Source organism: Chionomys nivalis, chromosome 15 (genome assembly GCF_950005125.1).
Source record: "Chionomys nivalis chromosome 15, mChiNiv1.1, whole genome shotgun sequence".
Lineage (NCBI taxonomy): Eukaryota > Metazoa > Chordata > Mammalia > Rodentia > Cricetidae > Chionomys > Chionomys nivalis.
In genome coordinates this window covers 45,958,490-45,974,860 of record NC_080100.1, presented here as the reverse complement: position 1 = coordinate 45,974,860, position 16,371 = coordinate 45,958,490, and the positions used below count along the sequence as shown (strand labels likewise).

The 16,371-nt window shown below is 46.0% G+C and overlaps 2 protein-coding genes across 2 annotated transcripts in view; one reads left to right on the top strand and one right to left on the bottom strand.

The window, feature by feature from the left end:
* The window catches only part of Mrps27 (mitochondrial ribosomal protein S27), a 77,527-nt gene extending 73,013 nt beyond the window's left edge, over window positions 1-4,514 (top strand). Inside the window, exons 10-11 of the mRNA XM_057789742.1 lie at window positions 1,213-1,386; window positions 3,554-4,514. Coding sequence (XP_057645725.1) covers window positions 1,213-1,386; window positions 3,554-3,793 — 414 coding nt within the window. The 3' untranslated portion in view covers window positions 3,794-4,514. The remainder of the gene's footprint in view (window positions 1-1,212; window positions 1,387-3,553) is intronic.
* A 7,323-nt stretch (window positions 4,515-11,837) lies between these two features.
* Map1b (microtubule associated protein 1B) overlaps window positions 11,838-16,371 on the bottom strand; it is a 93,749-nt gene continuing 89,215 nt past the window's right edge. Inside the window, exon 7 of the mRNA XM_057790172.1 lies at window positions 11,838-16,291. Within this exon, the coding sequence (XP_057646155.1) occupies window positions 16,136-16,291 (156 nt within the window). The 3' untranslated portion in view covers window positions 11,838-16,135. The remainder of the gene's footprint in view (window positions 16,292-16,371) is intronic.

The window sequence follows — 16,371 nt, the reverse complement described above, 5'->3', positions numbered from 1 at the left end:
TCTATCCAAGGAGTCCCAAATACTGTCTTACCAAAATGAAAGGTTGCCTTGGAGCTACTCGTGTGTGGACTTGACCCGAATACACTGAGGCTCACCCGAAGCTTTCTTCTCAGTCAGGAGACACTTGGCCCAGTGCCTACTGTGGCATCTTATGCTGACTGAACCCTTTGCGTTCTTTCCCAGCCGTTAGACCCAAGGACACACTTCTAAGTGTGCTTGAAGATGGCTCTATTCAGTGTTGGTAATTGAAAACATACAAATCGTTCACCAGGGATAATTCCTTCTAATTTCAGCCAACTTTGCATTCTTTTTATTCTAATTTATAGGAATGTATTCACATGTCAGCAAGAATGTGATGTATATCCAGTTTGTCCATAAAGTATTGAAAACAATGTAGCGTTGGTGCTTTGTTCTACTGTGACATTGTTGAGGTCAATTGGTGTCCAAGCAGGTGCTTATGCCGCCTTGCTACTGTCTCCTCCCGCCTCTGATGACCAAGCCCTGCACAGGTTAAAGAGGTGTGCCACACAGTGGAGGTGGAGGAACAAGAGAGCCAGATAAAAGAACCTCCATGTTTTCAGTTGTTTACTATTTAAGTCCCAGAAACCCCCTCGTTAGAATGAATTTCCTGTGTGCATCTCTGGTCACAGCCAACCGCTTCTGTGGATTAGACAGATCCCTAATTTATACTACTCCATGAGCTGGAATCTTCTGGGGGTGAAGGGCTGCTTATAGCCCGCGGCTTTAATGTGCATTCAGAGGGGCCTTTTGTTGTTTGCGGTCTGTGGCAGTCTTTTCTTTCCCTTTGCCCCAGTTCCAGACGGACTCCAAAGAAAGACATGAAAGTGGGGGCGGTCCTTTAATGCCCATCAAATGTAATTCCTGCCTCCCTACCTGGTTAATTAAAAACATACTTAATTTACCATTGTGCTGATTCACTCCTACAGATAATTCTTAGCTCATGTCTGTAGCTTTTGTTATATACTGAGTTCCTCATGCTGTCTGACAGGTGTGGCTAATGTATAGGAATATAATTGTTGTGTCTCCTTCTTCCTTGTTTGCAGCACTGGGGATTGGACTCAGCACTTCATGCATGGTCAGCTGTTCCAATAACCCCTGGCTGTTACCATCCTGAGTCTTGGGTCTCCCTTTTCCTCTTTGTCTCTGGCTTTCACAAAGTTAAGCCCATAACGAATGATGTCATTCTGACAGCTCAGTGTGCTGGACGGAGTCCTGAAGGTGGTGACATCTCCAGCTGACCAGCCCCAGGAAGAGACACAGCCCCAGGAAGGTGAAGGTAGCTTGGGCTCAGCAGACGTGGTGGAGCAGCTGGACATTGAGGAACCAGAACATTCGAAGCTTCCCCGATACCTAGAGCGATTTAAGGTGATTGAGAGCAGAAGTTGAGCCTCTCCCAGCCATGCATGAACATGCTTCTCTGGTGATGGACAGGCAGGCTTCTCTGCATCGGTCCCACACAAAGGCGTCAAAACTCACATCAAGAACTGCATTTGTGTTGCTCCCCACAGGCTGTGGCCTTAAGAGAAACAGGTGGAATTTTTGTGAGTTTGCCCTAATCAGTGACAGTGTTGTTCACTAAGGCAGCATGCATACCCGGTGATCCTCGTGTGTCTGACGGGTGGGAATGCCTTTCCTCCTGCTAACAATCGCCTGGCTCCCTCTCAGTGTGGAAAGTGTCTGGTCATTTCTCTCCACTGCACCCCATGTGCTCGATCGGAAACCCAGCTAGACATCTCACATTTTCAGCATGCAGCGATAAGACTCAGGCTTCTTTTGTGGCTCATGGCAGCTTTGCGCTTTCAGGGAGCATTAGAGGCACTGCCTGACACCACACGCATATGCAAACAGGTTTCCCCGAACAGCACTGAGCGCTCAAGCTGGCTTTGAACTCTGTGTCCTAAAGTGCTCACTGTCAGTGTCAGGGAAGAAAACCCATGCCCCCTCACCCATAAAGAAATTATAATTATAAAATCATTATATAAGCAGAAAAATTTTCCATCCGTGCCAGCTGGCCAGCTGTACCTTTTCACGCTGGGTAGGGAGAAATGTTGCTGGACTCTCACACTTGAGTCTGTGTCTTCTGAAGCAGCCCTGGGAAGCCTTTCCTCTTATCATGGTGGGATCCCAGTATACTGTAGGCAGTTGTTTCTCCCTGTACTTTTTTAAGGAAGTCATTGCCCAGCTTCTCTCCTCTGTAACTTGAAACTGGGAATAAAAAAAAAAAAAACAGTGTTCCCATCATACCCTGAGAACAAAGCAAAGAGAGAATTTATACATAGTCCTTCCCTCTTTGCCTGTCGATGTACAAAGCTTAAAGAAAAAAGTCTCCTTCACCCCACGGGTTCTCATTGACCATGTTTCGTTAACAGTTCCTGAGTGTCGGCAACAAAGGATGGAGACATGTGCCTTCATAAACTTCTCAGCCCTCGTACCTCCACAGGACACCTCATGACCATTCAGGAAAGAGCAGACACGAGTGTTTGTAGCTTGCTAGCTGTGACCTCAGCCATGTTAGCCCCACTGCCCTCCCTTTGTCCTCACAGGGCTCCTGGGGAGACAACACGGAGCCTGTCCGCAACTGAAGTTGACTTTGGACAAAACTCTGCTCCTCACCATTGAGATTCTGTTCTGTGTCCCTGGCCATCTCTTTGGCTTCAGACTACCTGGGAAATGATGCCAGAGAGAAATCACTTTCGGTGTACATTTCTTTTCCTTCCTATTACCTGATGTTCATTAGTCTTGGGGCTTACTTCTCTGTAATTAGACCTGCCTGCCCCTTGGAGCTCATGGGCCGTCCCTCCGCCCACCATTCTTGCTGGCCAGGCCTTATCCTGTCCACTACATGGACATCTGCCTCTAAACTGCAGCTGGGGCCCTATGAGGCACTCTTTGCTGATGTACATCTTGAAGCACTTAAGTTGATTAATGCTTTTTAGTACTTCAGCGGGAACACTGCACTGACCCAACCAGGCTGCCATCTCAGATGGAGCTGTAAGCAGGCGGGAGGTAAGGGCGATCTGCAGGAGAGCCCAGCAGGTGGAGGCCTGCCCCGCACATGCACTCGTGAGAAGTTGCTGAAATGAATCCCATCTGTTGAAAGGAGCCAAGAGTAGGGACTGAAGTCACATAAACAAAAAGACAGGGATGAGCCGGCTCTGGCTTCAGAAGTCTCTGCCATCTTGTTAGCATCCTAGAATCCTGTTACCTGGAGCTACCTGCTCGGTTAGGGGCAGGCCCCAGTGGACCTGTGGATTGCACCTCTGCTGTGCACTCAGGGAGTAGGGGCAGTGGAGTTGTGCTTGGGAGAAGGTGGTGTAATTGTGATTACGCCTGCTGCGGCCCTGGCTTTGTGTAACTGCTGAGCTGGAAAAACCAGCTGCACCTGGAGGAGAGGCCTGGGCGCTTCCTGCCAAGCAGCTTTCCTGCAGCAGATTGTGTGGCTGCTTAGCAGAGGACTTAATTGCTTCTCGTTTCCTCTTTTTCTCTCACCTGCTCCCTTATCTTTTCTTTCTTTTTTTTCTGTTTCCTACAGGCCTCTCAGTCTAAACTGCAGGAGTTGGGCAAGATCGAGTCAGAAGGTCTTTTGACTCTGACCACCCAGCTCGTGAGAGAGAAACTCCCCGCGTGTGAGGCCGAGGACCTGGTCACTTATGAGCAGAAATTGCGTGAGTGGCACCTAGAGCGGATGCAGTTGATCCAGCGGGAACAGGAGCAGAGGGAGAGAGCAAAGCAAGAATACCAGTCGCTGAATGCAGCAAAGACTGCAGCCTAAACGGCCCCACGCTGGCCCTGCTCAAGAACTGTGTGGACCACTCCAGCGTTCTGCTTGGACAGAGTGGAGTCAGGAGTGTGTGGGCCACCCCAGCGTTCTGCACTGACAGGATGGGACTCACACTCTGCTGTCCAGCTTCCCCTTTTTCACAGCAAGCCATGCACAGCCTGAAAGCCACAGGGTGCGGCTGTCAGGGCACTGTCTGCCCATCCAGGTGTCAAGGGCCAGGAAACTAAGAAGGTGGCGAGTGATTGGGCCGAGACCACCAGCTGAATCTCTAGCGGGCTTTCAGGGCTCACAGTGAAGTACTGGGCACAGTGTGAAAAGTTCCCCATATCCGGTGCGGGTGATGGAAGATGCTACAGCTGAGGCTGCAGCACGGGGTCTGAGTGGCTCATGCTGCCTGTTCTGAGACCTTGTGTTGCATTGTCCCCTGGCTAGTGCAGATAGCCTGGTGATTGGGCCCTGGGTGCTCAGACATCCCGCTGCCCCCCCACACACACACTCTGCCCTCCTCTTTTCCTTCTGGGAGAAGCCCAGCTTGGTCTCCAGACCACAGCCTCACTAGATGTCTGATTGTAGGAGCCCATGGTGACCCTTACAGAATGCGGGGACTTTGGAGAAGAAACTTGGCCCTGGGTGAGGTCCTTGTGGCCCGGCTTCTTCAGCATATTAGACTAACTTTTTCCCACACATTGTCAGAAATAAAAAATGAACCTTTGGTAATGTGTGTGCACATGTGTACATACAGACAACTTTAGGGCAAAGCTTTCTAGTAAAGGATGGGACTTGGCGTGCATAGGGACGAAATCAGTGCGGACTGTCAGAAGGTGGAACAGTAATATTCCTGGGAGCCTTTCTGGGAGAGGGTCGGGGACTTGGCCTGCTGTGTAATGCTGCCCTTAATGCAGTGGCGCATCTGTATCCAAGGTTGTGTTCTTCTGTCAAAGCCTGTAGAACACCAAAATAATCACAGAAAATTTATCCTTGGTGAAAAGGAAGGAGAGAGGGGGTCTGGCCCTTAATTTTGCTGTCTGAACAGCACATTTTAGCCCGCATCCATCCAACTACCACAGTGTAATAATAACAGTCATTACAGTCCTCGGAGACCTGCCCTGAGCTAGCGCCATTATCCCCAGGCCGTAAGGAAGGAGGTGAAGCTAAGTACCTCCCCTAAGCAGCTGCTGCTGTCCCAACCCACACGGTGGCCCCCATGTCTGACCTCCAGGGTCCTCCAGGCTAGCAGCACTGACTCAGGTCATCCCCAGAAGTCAGGGCTGGATTCTGGTTGATCAAAGGCAGGGTTTTCTCGACCGTTCCTTTATAGATTCAGGATAGATCCAGTGGCAACCAAGGAATGACTGTTGCTATTGAAGCATCTTGTTCATTCTTCTTCCCCTGGTCCCCTATTGCAGTTTCAGTCCTTGCAGAAGGAGACATTCCTGTCCCCGAGTCGCTGCCCCTGTGGCTGTGTCCTCATCCTGCGAACTCTTTGCTCACCTCGCACAGCCGCCTCCTAAACTCTGATGCCGTCCTCTCTCACTTGACAGCTGAGGCTTCTAGCTGTAGTTGTCCTCTGCCCCTTCCATTGGTGTCTTCTGTGCAGTGGACAAACTTCTTGATAACATCGCCTGTCATAGATTTCCCTCCTAGCTCAGTCTGGGAGAACCTGGAGCCAGCTATCCAAGGTCTTGGTTTCGAGGTGCCTGTCTTAGCTTTTATCTTATACCATGGCCCATGTTTAGCCAGCTTTCTCTGTCCCTCCCACCTACAGCCCTTTCGTCACCCAAACTTGATCCTCACAGTCTGAATCCTTAGTTGCCTCCCTCCAACCCGGGCAACTCCTGTTGTGACCCCCACCATAAAATCATTTTGTTACTACTTCACAACTAATTTTTGTACTGTTATGAATCATAATGTAAATATCTGATATGCAGAATAGCTGAGATGCCCCCCCCCCCAGAGTGGCCATGACCCACAGGTGAGAAACCACTGTGTTATCTTCTTTCCTTCTCTGTTTTTTTGGACCTACTTAGCTTCCATGGACCTACATCTGGAGCAGCCATAATTGTGTTTCATAAAATTATCTGTTGAGGCCCTAGTCCCCAGTACCTTGGAATCTAGCCTTAGTTGGGAATAAGGTCTTTTGTGGAGGGAATTAGATTAAAATGAGATTACGAACCCCTGAAGACCGGTGTTCTTTAAAGGGGAGTGTGATACAGAGACAAGCGTAGTGCGGAAGGAAGGCCCCATGGAAACGGGTAGGGTGCTGGTAAGTGGACCAGCGACTTCTGCATGAAGGAGGAAGGGAGGAGTTTCTCCTGGAAGCTGTAGACGGCTCAGCCCTACCATGACTGAATTTTTGAGCCTCCAGAATGTTCTGTCAGTCTTTAAGCCCCTCGATGTTTGGTTCTTTGTAGGAGTGCCATAGGAGTAATTGATATGTCATAATTGGTTTTCCTTCTGTCTGCTGCTGAGCCAGTGTTAGTGCAGAGTGATAATTTGCTAATTAATCCCTCTGCACAGTTACGGCTGTGCTCTGAAATCGTTGCTTATCTTGTTTAGCGACAGACTCATTTTGACTTCAGTAGCCCCGCCACTCCGGGTGAGCCCAAGACCCTTAGTGTGAGAACTGAGGAGATGCCTTCTACTTCATCAGGAAAATGGGGTCACATTACATAGCTTTGCTCTCCTTTCTCTTGCCCTCAATGGTACTCTAACCTTACCATTTCTCTCCACCATCTCTCTTCAAGTGATAACTTACTATCCTCTTCCTCCTATTTGTAGTGTCCATGTGTCCTTCCATGCTTGGATGCTCTGGGGACCGTTGAGAATTCCTTTCTACATGGTGTCATCGCTAGTGATGTCTTCCATCTAGGTCTGAAGTCTGAGTTAAATGCCCTCCATCCTATCTATCCTATTAATAGTAATATAATATTTACCTATGGGTTAATACCAAGCTCATTCCTCTCCTTCCTTATCTCAGCATGGACGCCGACCAGCTGGTGGTTTATTGATTAGACCTGGGGAGTTTGGCTTTCAGCCCTATCAGTCCATTGGTGCGACTTGGTTTTCAACTAGACTAATTATCTCTTCATGAGCTCCTGCACTTGGCTTCACCAGCCACCACCTGATGAACTTGAGGTCTTCATCACATACATTCTGTGCATGGTGTTTTGTTTAGCATGTCCTGTATGCACCATCCTAATGCTGTGGAACAGACAAGTGTAATAGAGATCTACCTTCAGATAACGTAGGTTCCAGGGACCCGAGAGATGACTTAGTGGTTAAGAGCACTGGCTGTGTACCTGATCTGGTGCCCTGATTTGGCCTGTTTGAGCAATCAGGCACACATGTACACAAACATACATGCAGGTAAAACGCTTATACACGTAAAATTAAAAAATAACAATCTGTAAAGATAATAACATTTCAGGGGCTGAGGAGGTTGGCAGTCCCCGTCAGTCAACACAGCTGAGAGGTGTCAGACGCAGGTAACGTGATGGGGAACTTCAGAAGAGCTGGGCAGGCAGGGAGACGGACAAGCACCCGTGAGGGGAAGTACCTGCTTTGTGCTTTAATTACCCCCCACCCATGTGCCACAAGCTGGCATCTGTAGATGCCCCTTCTGAACACAGTCCAGTGGAGAGTAAATGTGCTCAGGGGGAAAAAAGGCATTTTAAATTGAGTGAAAATGAACAGTTTGAGCCCATAGCCTACTCACCTTACTAAAAAGGCAAGTAGAAAACAAGTCTAATACAAATACTTTGTGTCCTTCCCTTAGGGCTTTGTGGGTACTGACCTTTGTGCTGTGTTCTGTCTGCTTTTACTGAGCCATCTGTACCCCATGGGAAGATTGGAGATTGTGAGTGTGGATGTGTGTGTCATACACATAGGTGTGCACACATGTGCGTATGGAAACCAGAAGCTGGTGTTGGGTGTCTTCCTCTCTGGGCATGGGTTCAGCTAGACCGCTGGCCAGTGAGCTCCAAGGATTCATGTCTGCACAGACACAGCACTGGGGTTATAGGTGTGGACTGTATTTGTTTGGATTGTAACTCGGGCCCTGCTTGCACAGCAGGCTCTCTACCCCTTGCTCTTTAGGCGAGCCTGAGGCTGTAGACTTCTTGGGCTGTCGCCAATGGCCTTGAAAATGAGCAGATTACACCTCCTTTTCTTGCTGACGGCAAACCTCCCTGCCTGATAGCCTCCTGGTTTTGTTTTCCATACTGATAAATCATCACGCCATTTTGTTTTGTTTTTATTGTTGTCTTTTACCACAGCCGTGGTGCCCTTTGGAGAATCTTTAGCTGCTGCAGAAAATAAGTGTATATAAATGGCTGCTGGGTGGAGCAAGGAATCAGAACTGGGTATAAGGAATATTTTTAGAAGCCCCGTGTCTTTGGGCCGAGTGGATGCAGTCTGAGGTCCAGGTGGAAGCAGGCTTCCTGCCTGTGTAAGAACAAGGATGTGGAAGTGTTGCCTGGCAGAGACGCACCCTGTGAGGACTATCGCCACTACTTCTCTTGCCTAGAGATGCTTGAGGCTCTGGTAACCAATGCCAGCAAACTAGGGTTTGGACTATCTCCTGTGAGCTCTGAGTTACCCCTTAAGGGCCCTCTTCCTGCTACATTCTGATGACCTGGAGTGGTATGCTTCCTCTACCTCTGAGGAATATGACCCTCTGCTGGCTCTTCTGGCTTCCTGACATATCCATCACTCTGGCAGGCCTGTTTTTCTGAGGCTGTATGGAGCTTCTGATGTACCAGAGCGAGTCAGGAGTCTCAGCTTTGCTCTGTGTTGGTCTCTCTCAGCTATTTTGTTCTGTTTTGGTAGGGAAGGCAGAGTCTTGCTATGTAGACCAGGCTAGCCTCATGCTTAAGATCATCCATCTTCTGCCTCCGAATACTGAGATTGTAGGTGTGTGCCCTGGAGAAGTGGGCACCATTTGGAATCAAATGAAGCCAGTGAAGGGGAGGAATACTCGTTTTGATTTCCTCCTTGCCTGGCTTCCCTGGATTGGAGAGACTGGCCCAGAGCCCACCCGTTCCTCTGGGTTTTCATGAGCCATCCTCTTGGCACATTTGCGGTACCCTTTGCCTGTCAACTCCTATCCATTTTATAAATTTCGAATGAGTTTTCTGAACCCATCTGTGAGAGTGTCACCAAACTTTAAACTCCATGAAGACAGGAGTTCCTGCCTTCTAAATTACTGTGTCCAGAGAACAGTCATTACCGCCCAGGAAAGCACTTACATTTGCTGAGTAAAATTTCCTCTAAGGTTGAAAGTCTGAGTACTGAGCTGTATCCTCCCACGAGAACTACTGACTCACCCACAGCCATATATATATATATATATATATATATAGCCTCAACCAGGTGAGGCCTTAACCACAAGGGAACTTGTGAATAATTCAGGCCAAGTGAAATTTGTCAGGTAGAGGTTTTATAGGCATGGGAAACATTACCTACCTCCAAGCAGATGATTAGGAAGTGAAGAATCTAGAAGCCTGCACCACCACTCACAGCAAGAGCTAATATTTATTGAACATTCCCTAACCAAATGGCATAGTAAACCCTTTATTTGCATTATCATATTTAGTCCATTAAGAATGCGATGTATTGGCTGGGCAGTGGTGGCGCACGCCTTTAATCCCAGCACTCGGGAGGTAGAGGTAGGTGAATAAGGCTAGCCTGGGCTACAGAGTGAGTTCCAGGACAGGTTTCAAAGCTGCAGGGAAACCCTGTCTCAAAAAACAAAAAGAAAAAAAGAAATGTGGTGTATTGTCACAGCTGTGATTAACGCAGATATGAAAACAAAAGTCTCAGAAAAATGGGGCAGCACCAAAGCCACCCTCATGCGCTGGAGAGCAGAGTCAAGATTTAGCAGGTCATTGTCTTAAAATATGCCCCCCAACTCCCCACACACACACACACGCACACACAGAGAAACAGGCAAGGACTCAATTGGAGTGACTACATGACAGGAGGGAGAAATTCAACAGGGAGCGAAGGAAAAACAACTGTGAGCACACAGTTAAGTGGGGGTGGGGCAGGTTCACTCATGTTGGGAGCCCTCCAAGAATTGTCCGGTACACACCTTGGCATCTTGCACCAAGGGCCATGACAGTCAAGTGCACATGTGTGAGCCCCATTCCTTCATTGGCTGGTGGCACTGTTGGCCTCCTAGCTTACTACCACAACCAGCAAATATTCCAGTAGGGGCTCTCTGCAGGAGCCTGGAGCAAACACAAGGCAGTGCTTCTCAAACAGGAATAGTTTCCTTCTGGGGCACCTTTACTAATGTTTGTTGGTATTTGGACACTTCAGCTGAAGAGTGATCTTCTAAATAAAAGCCAGGACTGCTAAAAACCATCTCAGAGGGCACAGGAGAGCAGAGAGCCCCCTACCACACATCTCAAGAACTCCCCAGTCTAAAACACTAATAGCTCAAAATTCCTGGTCTAAGACCTATGAGGAGAGCACCCAAGAGACTTCCTGCAGTGAGATTAACCGGGCGAATAATGTGGCTTGTTCCCTTTCTGGCCAAATAGGCGTATGAAATATATACTGAAGGGTGGACCATTATTCTTTCTGAACACGGTTCCTCAGGGAAAGGGGCAAATGGTGACTTGTATGAATTTGATACCAGATAAATAGGCTAGAAGTCTGGAGTTCCTGAATGAAGATGCTGTGACATGACCATGAGAGTCGGGACTGTGGTTCTGTTGACACCCAATAGCCTCACTGGGTATGAAGGAGAAGAGCTAACAAAATGGGCTCAGAGAGTTTCTTTCAGCTTAGTGAATTATAATACCAGAAAATGGGAGGTGAACGTGAACTTTTCAGTGCTGAAAATTATACATAATGTAAAACCCCACTTTGTAAAGGAGGGCCGTGAGGAGTGCTTTCCAACAGCAACATCTGGAAGCTTGCCTTATAGTCTAACGATTTCTACAAACAAAAAACAAAAACAAAAAAAACAAAAAAAAAAACCCTTTTCTTTCCTATGATTTGGCCTTTGCTGAAGACCATGAAGATGCTATTTCCTGTACAAAAATGAGGAAGCTTAAAAATAGTTGCTGTGGGATAATCCTTCTGTACGCTGTGAATATGCAGTACTCTCATTGGTCAATAATAAAACTGATTCACCTATAGCAAGGCAGGATAAAGTTAGGCAGGACTAAGGACTTGGATGAAGAAGGGCAGATTCGAGAGAGATGCCAGTGAGCCACCCAAGAAATAACAGGTAAAGTCACGAGTCACGTGGCAATAGATAAATAGAAATGGGTTAATTTAAATGTAAGAGCTAGTTAGTAATAAGCCTGAGCTATCTGCCGAGCATTTACAATTCATATAAGACTCTGGTAATTTGGGAAGGGACCACCAGGTATTTGAGAACAGGCAGGTGGGAGAGAAATGTCCATTTACAAATAATAGTAGCAATGTCCCTTTTATGTGAATAAAATGTTTAAATATTTGTTTAAAGCAAGATCATTACTGAGTCTGTGTGCTTCTTGAGATTGAATATGCACAACAGATTCTAGATCTGTCCTTGACATGTTCATTGACAGGGAGTTTATTCTTTATTCTTCTCAAATCCATCAGAAAATAAATTCCATTATGGAATTTAAATGCTGGATCAAGGGCTATGGAGAAATATATATATATGATTTAAAAACAGAAACTATTTTTTGATTACCTAATGGTATGAAGGCCTTTTTTTTTTCTTTTTTTAATTTCTTCATCGCTAGAGTTCAAAATACTAACCCTTAAAATGCGCTCAGAAGTTATCCACTGTGTACTGTGCTCCAGTGTGCTGGGCACTGCTGGGGTGCATGTTTCCCAGGCTGGGCTTCACCTGTCGTCAAATGCCCACTCGATTACAAAATTCATATTCAGAAGCCTCTTCCTTGTGGGCACAAAGCCCTCCCCTGAGGAGGTAGGGGCCATAGGCAGGGAGCCCACCATGAAATGCCCGATCATAGTGGCACATTCCGGGTGATATGGAAGCCAAAGACGTCTCAGCACACGAGTGAACTTTTGCCACTTTGTATTTTATTGTGGAACAGAGTTTCTGTTTTTTTGATTTTTTTTTCCTTTACATCAAATATCCTCAGTGGAAGAGGGGATATTGCACACAAATATCATAAAAGCACTACATATTACTTTCACTGGAAACTAATTTTCTACATTAGATATGACTGGATAGGATGGAATGATGCAGGATTAGAAGACATAATACCATACACAGCTGCAGACCGACACAAACACCATTCAGAACAAGAGAGAGGAGCGAGCTGCTTCTCCACAGCGGGGGGGCTCAGGACTGCGCGCTGCTTGCGGTGCGGAAAGCAAGACTCCAAAGTCGCTGGGGTGAGGGCAGCTGAGCAGTTACTTCCCCAGGGCTCCTGGGTCAGGAGCTCCACGCATGCGCGCGGAGAAGCCAGTTCTTCGCTGTTGTCGTTTTCCTTCCTTTTCAGTTTTTGATGCTGCCTTTGAAATGATTTCATAAAGTCACAGTTTTTTTGTTTTGTTTTGAAACAGTGAATCGTTTGCACACCAGGTGAAGAAAACCTAATTGCTATCAAAGCGGCGCTCATCCCTAGGCTGCTTTGGATGTGTTGTTCAGCCGGTTAAATGAGAAAAGCTTACAGTTCCTTTCACACGGAAACAGAATCTTTTTCTCCTAAATCTGAAGTACAAAAGGAAAACAGAAAGAGAAGTCTTTATCCTAACTCACAAGTACCATTGCCGAGCAGGAGCCTCTTGTGACCCGAGACAGAAGAGGCAAGAAAAGCAACTCCAGAATTGTAGCGCTGCTGCCAGGAGCTGAGATTGGTAACAGAAATGGAAGGTGGTAAAACTTCCATTAGCAAATAATTAAATTTATAAAATATGTATTAGAAGGCTCCTAAATTTCATAAGCTATTGGAAACACTTAAAACATCCATAGACACTGGGGGAAACCATTCACTAAGATATGTAACATTAAGAAAAAAAAAACAACTTTTTTTTTCTTTTGAATTCCATGGAAAATGGTGTTTGGGGTGAGGGGTCGGTCACTGTATCCAGTCCCACCACAAGACTGAGAAAGCATGCATGGGGTTGGGGTTTGGAAAAAGAGGACAGAATTGGTTAAAATTGAAATGCAGGATTATCTCTAAGATTTAGTCGCTGTGGAATTTTGTTTACAAACACTACCGAAAAGGTCATGATCAGGAGCGCTAGCTCAATAGAATCCCATCATTTAAAGAGGGTGGAAATCCCTCCCCCTCAAATATCCAATCTATACAATCGGATTAAGAATCATATGCACAAATCTTCTAAAAGTCTGTGTCGGTTCTTAGCTCTCACCACAAATGTACATGGTCCATTGTGATGGCTACTTCTAAACTAATTGTGTATGTATGGAACTAGTAAAGTCAGATTAGCCACACAGGTAGGAGAGGTGCCTGGGACATCAGGAGTCACCTGTAACGCAAATGTAGTTCACCCTGGTGTCCTCCGCTCCATGGTCATCACTGAGAACAGGGGGTGCAGGAGGGTGCTGCGAGATTGTGTAGGAAATCGGAGTCAGTGGATCGGTGACAGTTTTGAAAAGTATTGTCCCCATTAAATTCTGTAGAAATAACAAGTGTGGGGTAGAGTGATTATAACTGAAGGCTGGCTATGGCTCTTCTTGGATATTTATATTTTTAAAACAAAATAATATGTAGGCTAAATAAGTTTAATTCGGGGAAACAGGAAAGTAACTCCATCTCTATGAAAGAAAAGTCAATCAGAGGTCTGGATTCGGCAAGAAGACTAAGACACTGCTTCTTTTCTCGTGTGTTATGCGGACCAACCCAAGAGCTACCATTAATTATCTAATTTGCATGTATTCAGCTTGTTTCATGAAGTGTGAAACAAATGAGTTTATAGTCAATGAAGTCTGTTTTCATCACAATGACTTTTCCATCATATATGACAGTTCTGTACCTTTAATGTGTTACTTCTATGGGTTCGAAAGAAATAAATAAAAACTGCATTCCTAGAGACACCTAACAAAAATAGAATATTAATTTTCTTTAAAAAATTAAACATTTGGAAAATGTGATTCACAGCATTAAGTAGACTGCATGGGTCCTCAGTGAGGGGACCCCGGAGAAGCATTGTTTAAACCCTCAGAGTCATAGCAGTGCGAAACATATACTTCACAGACGAAAATAAACTAAAATGTAAATTCTGAAATAAATAACTAACATAGAAAATAAAATGAGGTCATTGTTTACTACTCCGTAGATCTTGAGAGTCTGCAGGAAATGGAGTGTGACAGGGCACAGAGCAGCTGTCACTGAGAAGCGTGCCACCTCGGAACCCTGGCACGCGGATCTGCCACTTGAGACGGCATCAGTTCTAATCAGGATCTGGCTTCACAGATTCGTGCCTCAGTGATGACAACAATGGACATCGTGTCTGAACTCTACATGGTGCACTTAGGACTTGGGAATTAATTCGTTTTCAATCTGCTGTTTCTTTCATTGAATGTTTTCCAGAAAAGAAAGCCCCAAGCGAAACGGTGCTAGGGTTCTTCTGAACTTGGCTCTTTTAACCTCATGGTGGACAGTCTTGAAAGGAGTCGGTGGGACAGCACTGGGTGATGCACTTAAGGCCCTAACCAATAGCCTACCCTGCCATCCACCCACTCTCAAACAGAACATACTCAGACTTTCATGATATGAGAGTCAAAGGGTGGGAGGTATCACCATTTCTGATAGTTAGAGGTTTTTAATAAATATTATGACTTCAATATCAGACTTCAAATCTTGCCAGAACCTCAAAAAAAAAAAAACTTCAATTTTTGTCTTATAAAACATTTAAAATAAAAAAGACCATCGCTTGAAATTTTTCTTTGCATTTTCCTGTAAATGAAAACATTAAAAAGTTCATTTATGAAAACATCTCAGGTATCTTAAAAAAAAAATCTTCTGTACATGTGTTCCCATAATTGTGTTGAAATTAATGGCAAATTAAAATGGCCAATGCAAGACAAAGAGAGGCAAATACTGTACACTTGCTGGGAACCTCTTCCACCATAAGATTCACTGCGCTCCCAGCTTTGATCACAGAAGCCATTTCGATCTTGAACTTAAAGCAGTTAAAGAAGCCGGGGAAAATGCCAGGCGCTTGGCTGAGGGACCACAGGGTGCATCAGAACTGGTGGCTTTCAACAAGCATGACTCAGCACTAAACTGCTGGACCAATCAGATGAGCTTCTAGTACCTTCCCTCCCCACACGCTCCTTTACCCAGAGTATCTACAATCCTACATGGGTGTTTTAAAAACTTGCTGTCTCACGTTAAAAAATAAGTGCGTCAGGAGTCTGTACATTCAAGTCAGTTCCTAAGGCAAAATGTCTCCCGTATGTACTCCCAACTGCTTTGGTATTTGCTTCAGTTAATAACTGGGGTGGACTTGGGTGTTGCTGCATGCAGGTTGACTTGGTGTGGACTAAGTGGGTGGACAAGTGCTGGGAGCATGCCTTAGATCGATCTACTCATAGTGTTGGAAAAGGCTGAGAGTTCTGAATGGGGCTCAAGCCACTCGCGAGTCCAGGCTACATTTGCTACATTATGCCGTGGGCAGCCTTTATAGTAAAGGCATTTGATTAAGGCGTGAAAAATCTCATGCCCTCATAACAGGCTCCGTTCTTTTTGTTCCTTAGAAACATGCTCTAGGAGATTAAGACTCTTTCTGATGACTCTGATGAACATGAAAACTTCACCAGTGTAGACCACACCATAGCTGCTGTCAGAGAAAATGCAGACCTAGTTGCTGGTGTCTTCTGAATACCCCATCCTGCCCACTCTTTCTCCCTGGGCATCACATCAGAACTCTCCACCGTTACATCTCCTTCTCTTGCATCCTTTTTCTTTCTCATTCTTTCTCTTTCATTCTCTCTCTCCTGCATTCTCTATGTCCCTCGCTTCCCCCCTCTCTCCCTCCCCTCCCTCTGCCTCTCTTTCCCTCTCTCTTTCTCTCTCTAAGACAAATGCCAATACCTAGCAGAAGTCAGTTGGGTGTGCGAGTGCATGGCTTCCAAATGTTCAGCAGAGATGGACGGGGGTAGGTAATTTTGCAGTAACTTGAATCCTATTGTGGGAATATGGTTACTTCCCTCAGCAATCAGCAAAAATTGAGAAGTATTAGTGACTTGCATCACCGTGACACAGTATAGCGTTTGGCAGGTAATTGTTCGGTGACTTAATTAGATGAGTGGACGTTTTAGAAAAGGTAGTTTCAAATTCAAGAATTTCTGGAAACAAAGTTCACATCCTGTGGTGTGGCCGGCTGCGGTTTCTACAGTTCTATCTTACATGCAGGGAAGGACTCATCCTGCATGACCACTGTGCTGCTGCTTGCTAAAACCATGATGTTGAGGTCTTGCTGCTTCTCATGGGTCTCCTGGTACCATTCCCGCATCACCTCTGAGTCATGTGTTGGGATCAGCGTCACCTGCGGAGGGGGAGAAAAGAAGACATTTAAAGGCCATAGACAGATGCCAAGAGCAAGGTGGTGGTTGGGTCACTTGAAGA